At 56.0% G+C, this 14,978-nt stretch overlaps 4 protein-coding genes across 5 annotated transcripts; all 4 read right to left on the bottom strand.

Annotated features, from left to right (window-relative positions):
- Positions 1-998: 998 nt before the first annotated feature.
- On the bottom strand, positions 999-3,044 carry LOC136105954 (T-cell surface glycoprotein CD1b-3-like). The gene is given in 5 exon segments (XM_065845893.2): positions 999-1,449; positions 1,556-1,840; positions 1,944-2,225; positions 2,384-2,641; positions 2,963-3,044. Coding segments are annotated over 5 exon segments (1,008 nt in total). The 3' UTR covers positions 999-1,348.
- A 1,761-nt stretch (positions 3,045-4,805) lies between these two features.
- LOC136105928 (antigen-presenting glycoprotein CD1d-like) lies at positions 4,806-7,032 on the bottom strand. The gene is made up of 6 exons (XM_065845859.2): positions 6,954-7,032; positions 6,375-6,632; positions 5,935-6,216; positions 5,547-5,831; positions 5,349-5,445; positions 4,806-5,180 (listed from the first exon to the last, which is right to left on the bottom strand). Exons 1-6 carry the CDS (start codon positions 7,030-7,032, stop codon positions 5,120-5,122), a joined length of 1,062 nt encoding a protein of 353 aa, XP_065701931.1. The 3' UTR covers positions 4,806-5,119.
- A 1,850-nt stretch (positions 7,033-8,882) lies between these two features.
- On the bottom strand, positions 8,883-11,068 carry LOC136105900 (T-cell surface glycoprotein CD1b-3-like). Its single transcript, XM_065845821.2, has 6 exons — positions 10,987-11,068; positions 10,407-10,664; positions 9,967-10,248; positions 9,579-9,863; positions 9,381-9,477; positions 8,883-9,212 (listed from the first exon to the last, which is right to left on the bottom strand). The coding sequence occupies exons 1-6, from the start codon at positions 11,066-11,068 to the stop codon at positions 9,152-9,154; spliced, it is 1,065 nt and encodes a 354-aa protein (XP_065701893.1). The 3' UTR covers positions 8,883-9,151.
- A 1,137-nt stretch (positions 11,069-12,205) lies between these two features.
- Positions 12,206-14,667, bottom strand: LOC136105892 (T-cell surface glycoprotein CD1b-3-like). Of its 2 annotated transcripts, XM_065845809.2 has the most exons (6): positions 14,586-14,667; positions 14,008-14,265; positions 13,568-13,849; positions 13,180-13,464; positions 12,977-13,073; positions 12,206-12,808 (listed from the first exon to the last, which is right to left on the bottom strand). In XM_065845809.2, the coding sequence occupies exons 1-6, from the start codon at positions 14,665-14,667 to the stop codon at positions 12,748-12,750; spliced, it is 1,065 nt and encodes a 354-aa protein (XP_065701881.1). In that variant the 3' UTR covers positions 12,206-12,747. The 2 variants fall into 2 exon arrangements, with proteins under 2 accessions (XP_065701881.1, XP_071668941.1); XM_071812840.1 differs by lacking the exon at positions 14,586-14,667 and having other exon boundaries at positions 14,008-14,526.
- Between the last annotated feature and the right edge of the window lie 311 nt (positions 14,668-14,978).

The following is a 14,978-nucleotide window of genomic DNA, read 5'->3' as shown; positions in this document are numbered from 1 at the left end:
ACCCTTGGCTGTGGGAACAGTGCTGGGGAACTCCAGCTGTCCCAGAAATGTCCCTGGAAAAGAGCCTGGGCTTGGGTTGCAGTCTGATACTCCCCTTTCCTTCCCACCATTTTTGATGGGGAACTCACTTCCCCTCCCAAAACCCGTTTAAGAGGGTGGAAGTGGATGGACAGTCCCCTCATTTCCATGGACCTCCATCCACGCTGTGGGGCCAGGGAGCTGACTCTCTGCTTCCCCTCACCCCATAGTGCTGGGGCTTTCCAATTGTCCCAATAATGTCCCAAAGACATCCTATAGATGCTGCAACCTGGTACTCCCTTTTACCTATCACCATCTTTGATGGGGAATCCCTTCCCCTCCCAAATGCTCCCTGGGCGTGCAAACAGGAATGGTGGGGACCATTCCCCTGCTCTGTCCCCATTGTCACCAGTGGTCATTGCTGGAGGAGCAACGGGGTGTCCAGAGCCGGCCTCACCCCCACAACATCCCCTGACCACTGCTCCTCCCTGGTTGTCCCCTGGTGCCTCCTCTCACCCAACAGTTTCTCTTCCCCTTTTCTGGGACTGCCTGCGTTGGGGATGAAGGCAGAACTGAAACCACAGACAAGGGGAAATTTGAGGTGGATCACCCTGATAACATCCAAACACAACCAGGGCTGAGGTGTCCCCTCTGCAATATGGCAGGGCACCATGTGGCCACTCTAAGTACAACTGGGACCAGGAGTCCCTGCTCCATGTGTTCATCTCGGGTGTCTCCAGCTGTGGTGGGCACACGGGGAAGGCCCATATGGGGCTGCTGCAGGCTGAGCTGCAGCACCCCGTGACACTGAGTCAGACACGGGGAGACAAGGACATCAAACCCCTTCCCTTCCATGGAGCTGTCCCATGGAGAAGTAAGGATGCTGCGGTGGCCTGGAGGGCTCAGAAATGGCACCACTTCCCCATCATCTCACCTCAGCATCACCTAGGGGATGTCTGGCCGTGGCACCACAATGTCCACATCCCTCCCAGCAGGGCCACCATTGCTGGGGGCAGAGGTGAGCATTTGGCCAGTGGGATGGCAAAGCACAGCCATGCGGTGGCCAGTGAGGGAAGGGGCAGGGGGATGTTTGTCCACGCAGTTGTATGAGGTGACCATTTGGCCTCACGGCATTCTATACGGTGAGTGTTGGTCACTTCTTCCTGATCAGCTGATTGACAGGCTAATAGCAGGTGTATGGCTTGTACAGGTGCATCTGGGGTCACTAATAGCTAAGTAGCAACACAAACACACTTTATTTTCTTTTCCTTTGGTGTTTCCTGTAAATAGCACCAATAATTCACTGCTGCTCCCTGGGACAGAAAGGGGCTCACCTGCGTCTCCACAGCCAAAGCATCACGATGGCAGCCATGGCCACGACTGCCAGCAGCCCAGCCACAAGTCCTGCAATCCGCACCACCTCTGAGTTCCCTGGGAAACACAAGCAGAGGTTGCCATGAGCTTTCCCAGCTTTGCTCCATCCCACAGGGCAGGGCAGGACAGAACCCCCATGTCTGCCCCCACAGGTGGCACCTACCCCACGGGATGAGGAGGCTGCGGGTGCCCAGGCTGCGGTGGCGCACGCGGCAGGCGTAGCTGTGCCCGTCATGGGGGGCCACGGCCAGGACACTGCGCAGCTGGTAGGTGAGGTCGGCGTTGGGCAGGATGGCGCTGGTGTTGGTGGCCAGGCCTGGCGGCACCTCCTGGCCATCCCGCAGCCAGGCCACGCTGATGGACCGCGGGTAGAAGCCGGTGACGCGGCAAACCAGCAGGAGCTGGGCTGGGCTGGGTGTGCGGGCGAAGACAGTGGCCACGGGCAGCTCTGGGGACGAGAGCAAAGGGATGAGGGGACCCCCAGTGGAGACTGCTTGGCTCCAGTGTGTGGGGGCTCTGGGGTGGCTGTGCCAGGGTTGGGGTGGTCTCACCTTGTCTCTCCAGAGCTGCCTTCCCGTAGTGCAGTAACCTCTCCGTGTAGTCGACACAGGTGTCGTTGAGAAGCACAGTTAGCATGTCAGTGAAGGCAGTGTAATTCTGGATAATGGACTAGGCATACCGTGACAGGTCAGTGTCTTGCGAGAGGAGCCAAGTGGCATTGTCCATACAAAAGCTGAAGAAGTCCTGGCCATTGTAGGCCACTTGCACAAAGGCCTGGGAGGTCTTGTTGGGGTAGAGCGTGCAGCCCGCCATGCCTTGGAACACAAAGGGGTCTGGAGAAGCACAGAGGACAGAGAGGTGTTATGAGGAGCTGGGATTGCCTTCCTGTGGATAGGATTAGCATGTCCTGTCCATCACCAGTACTGTCCGGTCCTTTCCCACTTCCAAGACGCTGCTTGCAGAGGGAAGACAGAGAAGACCGAGTACTTACAGGGTACATTATTCCGCACGGCAATTTCATTGGTCTCGTAGTTGAATTGTTGCAAATAGATCTTGATCATGTCCTCCATCGCGTCCCAGTCACCAGTGGGCAGGGCTGGGCGCACCCAGGGCTGATGGAAGTGAATTTTCCAGGTATGCTGATCAAGAGAACCAAGCTCGATGTCTTCCAGCAGGCCCATGCCCTCCGTGTCCACAAAGGAGGTGTTTTGGAAGGTGGAGATCCGGATCAGCCGCATAGTGAAGGCCTCTACATGAGACAGGGATTGACGGGGGCAGATGGGAGCAAGAGAAAAGGGATGGAGAAGGTGGAGGGGCTGATGGATAGGTCCTTGGTGTTGCAGAAACCTGCAGGACCCCATAAGCCCCCTACATTCTTGGCAGCCCCAGCTCCCAACCCTGCACCCCCCTGGGGTGACTGCATCTCTGCCAGGGGGCAGTTCTGGAGCCAGGGGACAAGGAAGGTTGAGGAACCCAGTGTCCAAAGCAGGTGGGGAGAAGGAAGCCCCTCACTTATGGGGTCCCACAGGGGTGTGAGAGCAGATGTGGATGAGCCAGGGCTCCCACTTACCCTCCAGGTCTGCCCATGTCCCAGAGAGGAGGAGGAGGCAGAGGAGAGAGAGGAGGAGGAGGCAGCAGCGAGGGGGCTGCATGGTGCCAGCAGCGAGGCCCCGAGCCTCCGGCAGTGGATGCAGCAGCAGAAGGAAGGTTCGGTGACAGAGGTGGCCACACACTTCTCCTTGGGGCGGCTCTGCCTGTGCAGCTCCCTTGGCACTGGTGGCCCTGGCAGCCAGTGGGGCTGGCACTGGGGTTTTTTGGGAGGGCCCTGAGGTTCCTGCTCTGGGTGGTCTGGTCTGGGGCACCCTGAGTGTGACTGTGAGTGCTGGGGGGAATTTGGGCGGCAGTGAGGCTGCCCCACTGCCTAGAGGAGGGGTGACATTGGTTCTTACATACCTCATGAGTGGCTGTTCGTCCTTCTTGTCCCCTACCAGGTGACTGCAGGACTGCAGTTCCACCTCAGGTGACCATTGGTCCTCACAGACTCTGCAGGTAGCACTTGTCCTTGCAGTCCCCCCTCAGGTGTGGGCTGTGTTCCCCTGAGCCCAGAATTGCACCTGAGTGATTGGGGTGCGGGGGGCAGGGCTGCAGTGCTTCTGGGTGCTGCACTGGGTGTGTGGGAACCAGCACCCACTGGGCTGGACTGACCCACCTGAAGAGACCTCTCAAACACCTGGGTGTTGATGTGGGTGTTCTTGTCGGGTCTCTGGAGGCTGTGAACAAGCATTTGCAGACAGCTGCCCAGTATTGGGTGCTTGGTTCTGTGTTATTGTAGGGTATCTTGGGAGGTCATGCACATGACTACGTCTTCTTACCTGGTTTGCCCACCAGCTGCATCTGTTCTCCAGGTTCGGTGGGTGAGCTTCATCCTGCTATGTCCCATGAGTGCTGCAAGATGTTTCACTCCATTTGGGCTACAAAGTGCCTCATGTGCCCTGTTGGTGCTGAAGCTATGGGCTTCCAGCCGCAAGGTGAGACCTGCCTGCAGCTAAAGGGTCCATCTGTCTGTCCTAGCTCACCAAGGGCTGGGAGAGAATCAGCATCACTCCTTGTGCAGCGAGATCCTTGAGCCCTGCAATGCCAGCAGGTGATTCTGGCTGTCAGATAATTTTGGTCCTGCTCACAGCACTGTGGTTCACAGAGTTTGGCCAAGGGAGAACCATCACCCATGGAGTTGTGGTGGATGTGGTCCACAGGCCAGCTGGCGTTTTTTCTGACTCAGATGACAGTTGGCTCACTGTTTACCAGAGACTTTTCGTGTGAAAATGTGCCAGGAAGTTGTCCTGAGACACCGAGCCTTTTGAAGCTGCACATCCAAGTGTGTGGTTGAATTGGAACACAACTTACATTCCCTCCTATGCCTATCTGAACTCCTTTATCTTTGATGGGAGATTGACTTCCTTTTTCTCCTTCATTGGGAAGCATGGAGGCATTTTACCCCCAACTGCACAGATGCTTATTTTCATTAAATACATAAGAACACGTTTGTATATGCACAAACACACTTTATTTTTTTTTCCTTTGGTTTTTCCTTTAATTAGCACCAATAATTCACTGGTGCTTGAGCTTGCATTTACAGCTGATCAAAACCTTACCGAGCCCATCCAAATCCTCAAGAAAGGCACACGTTCTTAGTGAAAACATAAATGTTTTCATTTCATTTTATACATATCTACTGCTCCCACAGATTACATCAGAGTTTCAGTTCTATCCGGCACTTTGTAAAATGGTCTGTGGCCAGGTGATGTAAATCTGTGTGGAACAATTCATTCTCAGCAAAAAGATTTCTGGAATATAGTTAATAAAGTCAGCTTTTAGGAAAAAATACTAGAAAGCCACAGAAGAAAGGCACAGCTTACCACCTGCTGATAAATGTCTTATTGCAACAGAACTGGGAGAAATTGCCACTGGGCACTGGGGTGCCGTAAAGAGCCTCATTGGACAGTGCCACGAGGTAAGAGCTGATCAGGTGTAACTAGCGAGGAGGTCTCAGACTTGCACCCTTGCTTAGCAAATCCGAGTGGATCAGGAGCACTGCAGTTTTCCTCCCTGTATCTCAGAGTCAAGTTGATCTTGCAGTGCTCAGAATTTTGTCGAAGCAGAAAAAGGTAGAGTTTTTGTCCATGTGAGGGTGATGGAAGGAAACAAGGCCCTTTGGCTCCCTTCTGGGCTAAGCTTCTTTGCTCAGGATGGAGTTCCTGGACGTTGATTCCTCCATCTGCCGGTGCTTTCTGAAATGAGAGGAGAAGGGCTCGTGGCTGTTCCATGGAAGAGACTCCATGGGGGTGCAGAGCGCAGCTGGCAGGGCCAGAGCAGGAGCCTGGCTGCTAAGTGCAGCGATCCCCTGGGGCATTGTACCCCTCTCCCACTGCTGCTCCCTGGGACAGAAAGGGGCTCACCTGCGTCTCCACAGCCAAAGCATCACGACGGCAGCCATGGCCACGATTGCCAGCAGCCCAGCCCCGAGTCCTGCAATCAGCACCACCTCGGAGTTCCCTGGGAAACACAAGCAGAGGTTGCCATGAGCTTTCCCAGCTTTGCTCCATCCCGCAGGGCAGCTCAGAACCCCCATGTCTGTCCCCATGGGTGGCACCTACCCCACGGGATGAGGAGGCTGCGGGTGCCCAGGCTGCGGTGGCGCACGCGGCAGGCGTAGCTGTGCCCGTCATGGGGGGCCACGGCCAGGACACTGCGCAGCTGGTAGGTGAGGTCGGCGTTGGGCAGGATGGCGCTGGTGTTGGTGGCTGGGCCTGGCGGCACCTCCTGGCCATCCCGCAGCCAGGCCACGCTGATGGACCGCGGGTAGAAGCCGGTGACGCGGCAAACCAGCAGGAGCTGGGCTGGGCTGGGTGTGCGGGCGAAGACGGTGGCCAGGGGCAGCTCTGGGGGCGAGAACAAAGGGATGAGGGGAGCCCCAGTGGAGACTGCTTGGCTCCAGTGTGTGGGGGCTCTGGGGTGGCTGTGCCAGGATTGGGGTGGTCTCACTTTTTCTCTCCAGAACTGTTTTCCCATAGAGCAGTAACCTGTCCATGTCATCTATGCAGGTGTCGTTGAAGAGAACTTCTACCAGCTCAGTGAAGGCGGTGTAGTTCTGGAGAACAGCCTGGGCATACCGTGACAGGTCAGTGTCTTGGGAGAGGAGCCAAGTGGCATTTTCCACACAGAGGCTGAGGAAGTCCTGGCCATTGTAGGCCACATGTGCGAAGGTCTGGGAGGTCTTGTTGGGGTAGAGTGTGCAGCCCGCCATACATTGGGCCACAAAGGGGTCTGGAGGAGCAGAGAGGAAAGAGAGATGTTATGAGGAGTTAGGATTACCTTCCTGTGGATATGGTTAGTATGTCCTGTCCATCACCAGTACTGTCGGGTCCTTCCCCTCTTCCAAGATGCTGTTCAGAGAGGGGACACAGAAAAGAGCAGGTACTTACAGGGTACATCCTTTTGCACGGCACCTTCATTGACGAGGTGGTGGAACTTCTGCAAATAGATCTTGATCATGTTCTCAATTGTGTCCCAGTCACTGCGGGGCAGGGCTGGGCGCACCCAGGGCTGGTGGAAGCGGATTTTCCACGTGTGTTTATCAAGAGAACCCAGCTCGATGTCTTCCAGCAGGCCCAGCCCCTCCGTGTTCACAAAGGAGCTGTTTTGGAAGGTGGAGATCTGGAGCAGTCGAACAGTGAAGGCCTCTACATGAGACAGGGATTGACAGGGGGAAACGGGAATGAGAGAAAAGGGATGGGGAAAGTGGAGGGGCTGATGGATAGGTCCTTGGTGTTGCAGAAACCTGCAGGACCCCATAAGCCCCCTGCATCCTTGGCAGCCCCAGCTCCCAACCCTGCACCCCCCTGGGGTGACTGCATCTCTGCCAGGGGGCAGTTCTGGAGCCAGGGGACAAGGAAGGTTGAGGAGCCAAGTGCCCAAGGTAGGTGGGGAGAAGGAAGCCCCTAACTTGTGGGGTCCCACAGGGGTATGAGAGCAGATGTGGATGAGCCAGGGCTCCCACTTACCCTCCAGGTCTGCCCATGTCCCAGAGAAGAGGAGGCAGAGGAGAGAGAGGAGGAGGAGGCAGCGGCGAGGGGGCTGCATGGTGCCAGCAGCGAGGCCCCGAGCCTCCGGCAGTGGATGCAGCAGCAGGAGGAAGGTTCTGTGACAGAGGTGGCCACACACTTCTCCTTGGGGCGGCTCTGCCTGGGCAGCCCCCCAGGCGCTGGTGGCCCTGGCAGCCAATGGGGCTGGCACTGGGGTTTTTGGGAGGGCCCTGAGCTTCCTGCTAGGGGTGGTCTGGTCTGGGGCACCCTGAGTGTGACTGTGAGTGCTGGGGGGAATTTGGGTGGCAGTGAGGCTGCCCCACTGCCTATACGAGGGTTTCCTCATGGCTGCAGCATCACCTTGGCAATCAGGGCAATGCGAGTGACCCAGCCCCTTTTCTACCCCCATTACTGGTGGAGATGCCAACTGGCCATGGGCTGCATCCACTGTCCTTGACAGGAATGTCCCTCACTGCCGCTTGTGCCTGGCACGTCTGGCCCTGCACAGCACAGACATCTCCATCTGCTCTGTGCTGCCTATTAGATGCTCCGATGTGTCTGTCCTCTTCACAGAGGAGGTGAACCCTGTTCCCACAGCCTGGTTGTGTGCCTGGGCTCCTAGTGCCACCAGGCTACCCACTGGCCTCACGCCTTCTTTGCCTATCAGTGGTAGCTGAGTGGCTGATAGGGCAGGTACAGGCCCCTGGCTTGTGTGGTTTCTCATTATGTGTTCAACCCCCTCTGAATTTTCTCCAGATGTATTCCACTGTTGCAGTGGACCAGAAGTTCTGCTTTAGCTCTTCCTTGTCTCTATCGAATAGAGTTACAGGGAGAGGAGATGGACTTGATAACCCTTGTGGGTCCCTTCTTTTTCAGGACATTTTATGATTCTATGAATGTACTCACCCTCATGCCTTTTCTATTTATTACTTTCGTCACTTTCTTGCATCCTGTAGGAGAGGTCTCAACTCCTTGTTCCTTGATATTGTCACTTCCTTCAGTCAGCAAATGACAAAAAGAGGCAGGGTGCTGTTTGTCCACACAGATCATTGGTCCCCACAGTCACCTCAGGTGACATTTGTTCTTACAGTCCTCCCAAGTGACTGTTTGTCCTTCTTGTCCCCTACCAGGTGACTGCAGGACTGTAGTTCCATTTCAGGTGACCATTGGTCCTCACAGACTCTGCAGGTAGCACTTGTCCTTGCAGTCCCCCCTCAGGTGTGGGCTGTGTTCCCCTGAGCCCAGAATTGCACCTGAGTGATTGGGGTGCGGGGGGCAGGGCTCTAGTGCCTCTGGGTGCTGCACTGGGTGTCTGGGAAGGGGCACCACTGGGCTGGACTGACCCATCTGAAGAGACCTCTCAAACACCTGGGTGTTGATGTGGGTGTTCTTGTCGGGTCTCTGGAGGCTGTGAACAAGCATTTGCAGACACCTGCCCAGTACTGGGTGCTTGGTTCTGTGTTATTGTAGGGTATCGTGGGAGGTCATGCACATGACTACGTCTTCTTACCTGGTTTGCTCACCAGCTGCATCTGTTCTCCAGGTTCGGTGGGTGAGCTTCATCCCGCTATGGATGCATTTGGAGCTGTTCAAAACCTCACCGAGAGCATACAAATCCTTAAGAAAGGCACACGTTCTAAGTGAAAACACGAATGTTTTTATTTCATTTTATATATTTCTGCTGCTCCCACAGATTACATTACAGTTTCAGTGTTGTTCAGGACTTTGTAAAATAGTTTGTGGCCTGGTGCTGTAAATCTGTATAGCACAATTAGGTCTCAGAAAAAAATATTTCTGGAATATGATTAATAAAGTCAGCTTTTAGGAAAGAATACTAGAAAGCCACAGTAGAAGGACACAGCTTACCACCTGCTGATAAATGTCTTATTGCTGCAGAACTGGGAGAAATTACCACTGGGCATTGGGGTGCCGTAAAGAGCCTCATTGGACAGTGCCACGAGGTAAGAGCTGATCAGGTGTAACTAGCGAGGAGGTCTCAGACTTGCACCCTTGCTTAGCAAATCCGAGTGGATCAGGAGCACTGCAGTTTTCCTCCCTGTATCTCAGAGTCAAGTTGATCTTGCAGTGCTCAGAATTTTGTCGAAGCAGAAAAAGGTAGAGTTTTTGTCCATGTGAGGGTGATGGAAGGAAACAAGGCCCTTTGGCTCCCTTCTGGGCTAAGCTTCTTTGCTCAGGATGGAGTTCCTGGACGTTGATTCCTCCATCTGCCGGTGCTTTCTGAAATGAGAGGAGAAGGGCTCGTGGCTGTTCCATGGAAGAGACTCCATGGGGGTGCAGAGCGCAGCTGGCAGGGCCAGAGCAGGAGCCTGGCTGCTAAGTGCAGCGATCCCCTGGGGCATTGTACCCCTCTCCCACTGCTGCTCCCTGGGACAGAAAGGGGCTCACCTGCGTCTCCACAGCCAAACCATCACGACGGCAGCCATGGCCACGATTGCCAGCAGCCCAGCCCCAAGTCCTGCAATCAGCACCACCTCTGAGTTCCCTGGGAAACACAAGCAGAGGTTGCCATGAGCTTTCCCAGCTTTGCTCCATCCCACAGGGCAGCTCAGAAGCCCCATGTCTGTCCCCATGGGTGGCACCTACCCCACGGGATGAGGAGGCTGCGGGTGCCCAGGCTGCGGTGGCGCACGCGGCAGGCGTAGCTGTGCCCGTCATGGGGGGCCACGGCCAGGACACTGCGCAGCTGGTAGGTGAGGTCGGCGTTGGGCAGGATGGCGCTGGTGTTGGTGGCCGGGCCTGGCGGCACCTCCTGGCCATCCCGCAGCCAGGCCACGCTGATGGACCGCGGGTAGAAGCCGGTGACGCGGCAAACCAGCAGGAGCTGGGCTGGGCTGGGAGTGCGGGCGAAGACGGTGGCCACGGGCAGCTCTGGGGACGAGAGCAAAGGGATGAGGGGAGCCCCAGGGGGTACCGCTTGGCTCCAGTGTGTGGGGCCTCTGGGGTGGCTGTGCCAGGGTTGGGGTGGTCTCACCTTGTCTCTCCAGAGCTGCTTTCCCATAGTACAGTAACATCTCCATGTCGTCAATGCAGGTATCATTGAAGAGGACTTGTATCAGCTCAGTGAAGGCGGTGTACTTGTGGAGAACATCTTTGACGTACCGTGACATGTTGGTGTCTTGGGAGAGTAGCCAAGTGGCATTGTCCACACAGAATCTGAGGAAGTCCTGGCCATCGACGCCCACTTGGGCAAAGGCCTGGGAGGTCTTGTTGGGGTAGAGTGTGCAGCCCGCCATACACTGGGCCACAAAGGGGTCTGAAGGAGCAGAGAGAACAAAGAGGTGTTATGGGGAGCTGGGATTGCCTTCCTGTGGATAGGATTAGTATGTCTTGTCCATTACCAGTACTGTCGGATCCTTCCCCACTTCTAAGATGCTGCTTCCAGGGGTAAGACAGAGAAGACTGAGTACTTACAGGGTACATCATTCTGCACGGCACCTTCATTGACCAGGTAGCTGAATTGCTGCAAGTAGATTTTGATCATGTCCTGTATCATGTCCCAGTCACTGAGGGGCAGGGCTGGGTGCACCCAGGGCTGGTGGAAGCGGATATTCCAGGTGTGTTTATCAAGAGAACCCAGCTCGATATCTTCCAGCAGGCCCAACCCCTCCGTGTCCACAAAGGAGCTGTTTTGGAAGGTGGAGGTCTGGAGCAGTCGAAGAGTGTAGGCCTCTACATGAGACAGGGATTGACAGGAGGAATGGGAGCAAAGAGAAAAGGGATGGGGAAAGTGGAGGGGCTTAAGGGATAGGTCCTTGCTGTTGCAGGGACCTGCAGGACCCCATAAGCCCCCTGCATCCTTGGCAGCCCCAGCTCCCAACCCTGCACCCCCCTGGGGTGACTGCATCTCTGCCAGGGGGCAGTTCTGGAGCCAGGGGACAAGGAAGGTTGAGGAACCAAGTGTCCAAAGCAGGTGGGGAGAAGGAAGCCCCTCACTCATGGGGTCCCACAGGGGTGTGAGAGCAGATGTGGATGAGCCAGGGCTCCCACTTACCCTCCAGGTCTGCCCATGTCCCAGAGAAGAGGAGGAGGCAGAGGAGAAAGAGGAGGAGGAGGCAGCGGCGATGGGGCTGCATGGTGCCAGCAGCGAGGCCCCGAGCCTCCGGCAGTGGATGCAGCAGCAGAAGGAAGGTTCTGTGACAGAGGTGGCCACACACTTCTCCTTGGGGCGGCTCTGCCTGGGCAGCTCCCCTGGCACTGGTGGCCCTGGCAGCCAATGGGGCTGGCACTGGGGTTTTTTGGGAAGGCCCTGAGGTTCCTGCTATGGGTGGTCTGGTCTGGGGCACCCTGAGTGTGACTGTGAGTGCTGGGGGGAATTTGGGCGGCAGTGAGGCCACCCCACTGCCTAGAGGAGGGGTGACATTGGTTCTTACATACCTCGTGAAGGGCTGTTCATCCTCCTTATCCCCTGCCAGGTGACTGCAGGACTGCAGTTCCACCTCAGGTGACCATTGGTCCTCACAGACTCTGCAGGTAGCACTTGTCCTTGCAGTCCCCCCTCAGGTGTGGGCTGTGTTCCCCTGAGCCCAGAATTGCACCTGAGTGATTGGGGTGCGGGGGGCAGGGCTGCAGTGCCTCTGGGTGCTGCACTGGGTGTGTGGGAACCAGCACCCACTGGGCTGGACTGACCCATCTGAAGAGACCTCTCAAACACCTGGGTGTTGATGTGGGTGTTCTTGTCGGGTCTCTGGAGGCTGTGAACAAGCATTTGCGGACACTTGCCCAGTACTGGGTGCTTGGTTCTGTGTTATTGTAGGGTATCTTGGGAGGTCATGCAAATGACTACGTCTTCTTACCTGGTTTGCTCACCAGCTGCATATGTTCTCCAGGTTCGCTGGGTGAGTTTCATCCTGCTATAGATGCATTTCACAGAATCCCAGAATCCCAGAATGTCAGGGATCGGAATGGACCTGGAAAGCTCACCCAGTGCAATCCCCCCACTGGTGCAGGAACACCCAGCTGAGGTTCCACAGGAAGGCGTCCAGGCGGGTTTGAATGTCTGCAGAGAAGGAGACTCCACAACCTCCCTGGGCAGCCTGGGCCAGGCTCTGCCACCTGGACTGGGAAGAAGTTTCTTCTCAAATATAAGTGGAACGTCTTGTGTTCCAGTTTGAACATATTACCACTTGTCCTGCAATTTGTTGTCACTGGTCATCATTTGGAACTGTTCAAAACGTCACCGAGCCCATCCAAATCCTCAAGAAAGGCACACGTTCTTAGTGAAAACATAAATATTTTAATTTCATTTTATACATATCTGCTGCTCCCATTGATTACTTCAGAGGTTCAGTGTTATTCAGGACTTTGTAAAATGGTTTATGGCCTGGTGCTGTTAATTTGTGTGGAACAATTTGGTCTCAGCAAAAATATATCAGGACTACAGATAATAAATGCAGCTCTTAGGAAAAAATACTAGAAAGCCACAGAAGAAAGGCACAGCTTACCACCTGCTGATAAATGTCTTATTGCAACAGAACTGGGAGAAATTGCCACTGGGCACTGGGGTGCCGTAAAGAGCCTCATTGGACAGTGCCACGAGGTAAGAGCTGATCAGGTGTAACTAGCGAGGAGGTCTCAGACTTGCACCCTTGCTTAGCAAATCCGAGTGGATCAGGAGCACTGCAGTTTTCCTCCCTGTATCTCAGAGTCAAGTTGATCTTGCAGTGCTCAGAATTTTGTCGAAGCAGAAAAAGGTAGAGTTTTTGTCCATGTGAGGGTGATGGAAGGAAACAAGGCCCTTTGGCTCCCTTCTGGGCTAAGCTTCTTTGCTCAGGATGGAGTTCCTGGACGTTGATTCCTCCATCTGCCAGTGCTTTCTGAAATGAGAGGAGAAGGGCTCGTGGCTGTTCCATGGAAGAGACTCCATGGGGGTGCAGAGCGCAGCTGGCAGGGCCAGAGCAGGAGCCTGGCTGCTAAGTGCAGCGATCCCCTGGGGCATTGTACCCCTCTCCCACTGCTGCTCCCTGGGACAGAAAGGGGCTCACCTGCGTCTCCACAGCCAAACCATCACGACAGCAGCCATGGCCACGATTGCCAGCAGCCCAGCCCCGAGTCCTGCAATCAGCACCACCTCTGAGTTCCCTGGGAAACACAAGCAGAGGTTGCCATGAGCTTTCCCAGCTTTGCTCCATCCCGCAGGGCAGGGCAGGACAGAACCACCATGTCTGTCCCCACAGGTGGCACCTACCCCACGGGATGAGGAGGCTGCGGGTGCCCAGGCTGCGGTGGCGCACGCGGCAGGCGTAGCTGTGCCCGTCATGGGGGGCCACGGCCAGGACACTGCGCAGCTGGTAGGTGAGGTCGGCGTTGGGCAGGATGGCGCTGGTGTTGGTGGCCGGGCCTGGCGGCACCTCCTGGCCATCCCGCAGCCAGGCCACACTGATGGACCGCGGGTAGAAGCCGGTGACGCGGCAAACCAGCAGGAGCTGGGCTGGGCTGGGTGTGCGGGCGAAGACGGTGGCCACGGGCAGCTCTGGGGACGAGAGCAAAGGGATGAGGGGAGCCCCAGGGGGTACCGCTTGGCTCCAGTGTGTGGGGGCTCTGGGGTGGCTGTGCCAGGGTTGGGGTGGTCTCACCTTGTCTCTCCAGAGCTGCCTTCCCATAGTACAGTAACATCTCCACGTAGTCGATGCAGGTATCATTGAAGAGGACTTGTATCAGCTCAGTGAAGTCGGTGTAGTTGTTGAAAACATCTTGGACATGCCGTGATAAGCTGGTGTCTTGGGAGGCTAGCCAAGTGGCATTGTCCACACAGAAGCTGAGGAAGTCCTGGCCATTGTAGGCAAATTGGGCAAAGGCCTGGGAGGTCTTGTTGGGGTAGAGCGTGCAGCCTGCCATGCCTTGGACCACAAAGGGATCTGAAGAAGCACAGAGGACAGAGAGGTGTTATGGGGAGCTGGGCTTGCCTTCCTGTGGATAGGATTAGCATGTCCTGTCCATCACGAGTACTGTCCGGTCCTTCCCCCCTTCTAAGATGCTGTTCAAAGAGGGAACACAGAGAAGATCAAGTACTTACAGGGTACATCCTTTTGCACGGCACCTTCATTTACCATGTGGTCGAAGTTCTTCAAATAGATCTTGACCATGTTCTCAATAATGTCCCAGTCACTGCGGGGCAAGGCTGGGTGCACCCAGGGCAGACGGAAGTGGATTTTCCACGTGTGCTTATCAAGAGAACCCAGCTCGATGTCTTCCAGCAGGCCCAGCCCCTCCGTGTCCACAAAGGAGGTGTTTTGCAAGGTGGAGATCTGGAGCAGTCGAAGAGTGTAGGCCTCTACACGAGACAGTGATTGACAGGGGGGATGGGAGTGACAGAAGAGGTATGGGGAAAGTGAAGGGGCTGAGGGATAGGTCCTTGGTGTTGCAGAAACCTGCAGGGCCCCATAAGCCCCCTGCATCTTTGGCAGCCCCAGCTCCCAACCCTGCACCCCCCTGGGGTGACTGCATCTCTGCCAGGGGGCAGTTCTGGAGCCAGGGGACAAGGAAGGTTGAGGAGCCAAGTGCCCAAGGTAGGTGGGGAGAAGGAAGCCACTCACTTGTGGGGTCCCACAGGGGTGTGAGAGCAGATGTGGATGAGCCAGGGCTCCCACTTACCCTCCAGGTCTGCCCATGTCCCAGAGAGGAGGAGGAAGTAGAGGAGAAAGAGGAGGAGGAGGCAGCAGCAATGGGGCTGCATGGTGCCAGCAGCCAGGCCCCGAGTGTGCAGCAGTGGATGCAGCAGCAGGAGGAAGGTTCTGTGACAGAGGTGGCCACACACTTCTCCTTGGGGCGGCTCTGCCTGGGCAGCTCCCCTGGTGCTGGTAGCCCTGGCAGCCAATGGGGCTGGCACTGGGGTTTTTTGGGAGGGCCCTGAGCTTCCTGCTAGGGGTGGTCTGGTCTGGGGCACCCTGAGTGTGATTGTGAGTGCTGGGGGAATTTGGGTGGCAGTGAGGCTGCCCCACTGCCTATACGAGGGTTTCCTCATGGCTGCAGCAGCACCTTGGCAAT

Source organism: Patagioenas fasciata, chromosome 10, assembly GCF_037038585.1.
Source record: "Patagioenas fasciata isolate bPatFas1 chromosome 10, bPatFas1.hap1, whole genome shotgun sequence".
NCBI lineage: Eukaryota > Metazoa > Chordata > Aves > Columbiformes > Columbidae > Patagioenas > Patagioenas fasciata.
Note: the sequence above shows the minus strand (reverse complement) of the source record. Positions and strands in the feature narration are given on the sequence as shown.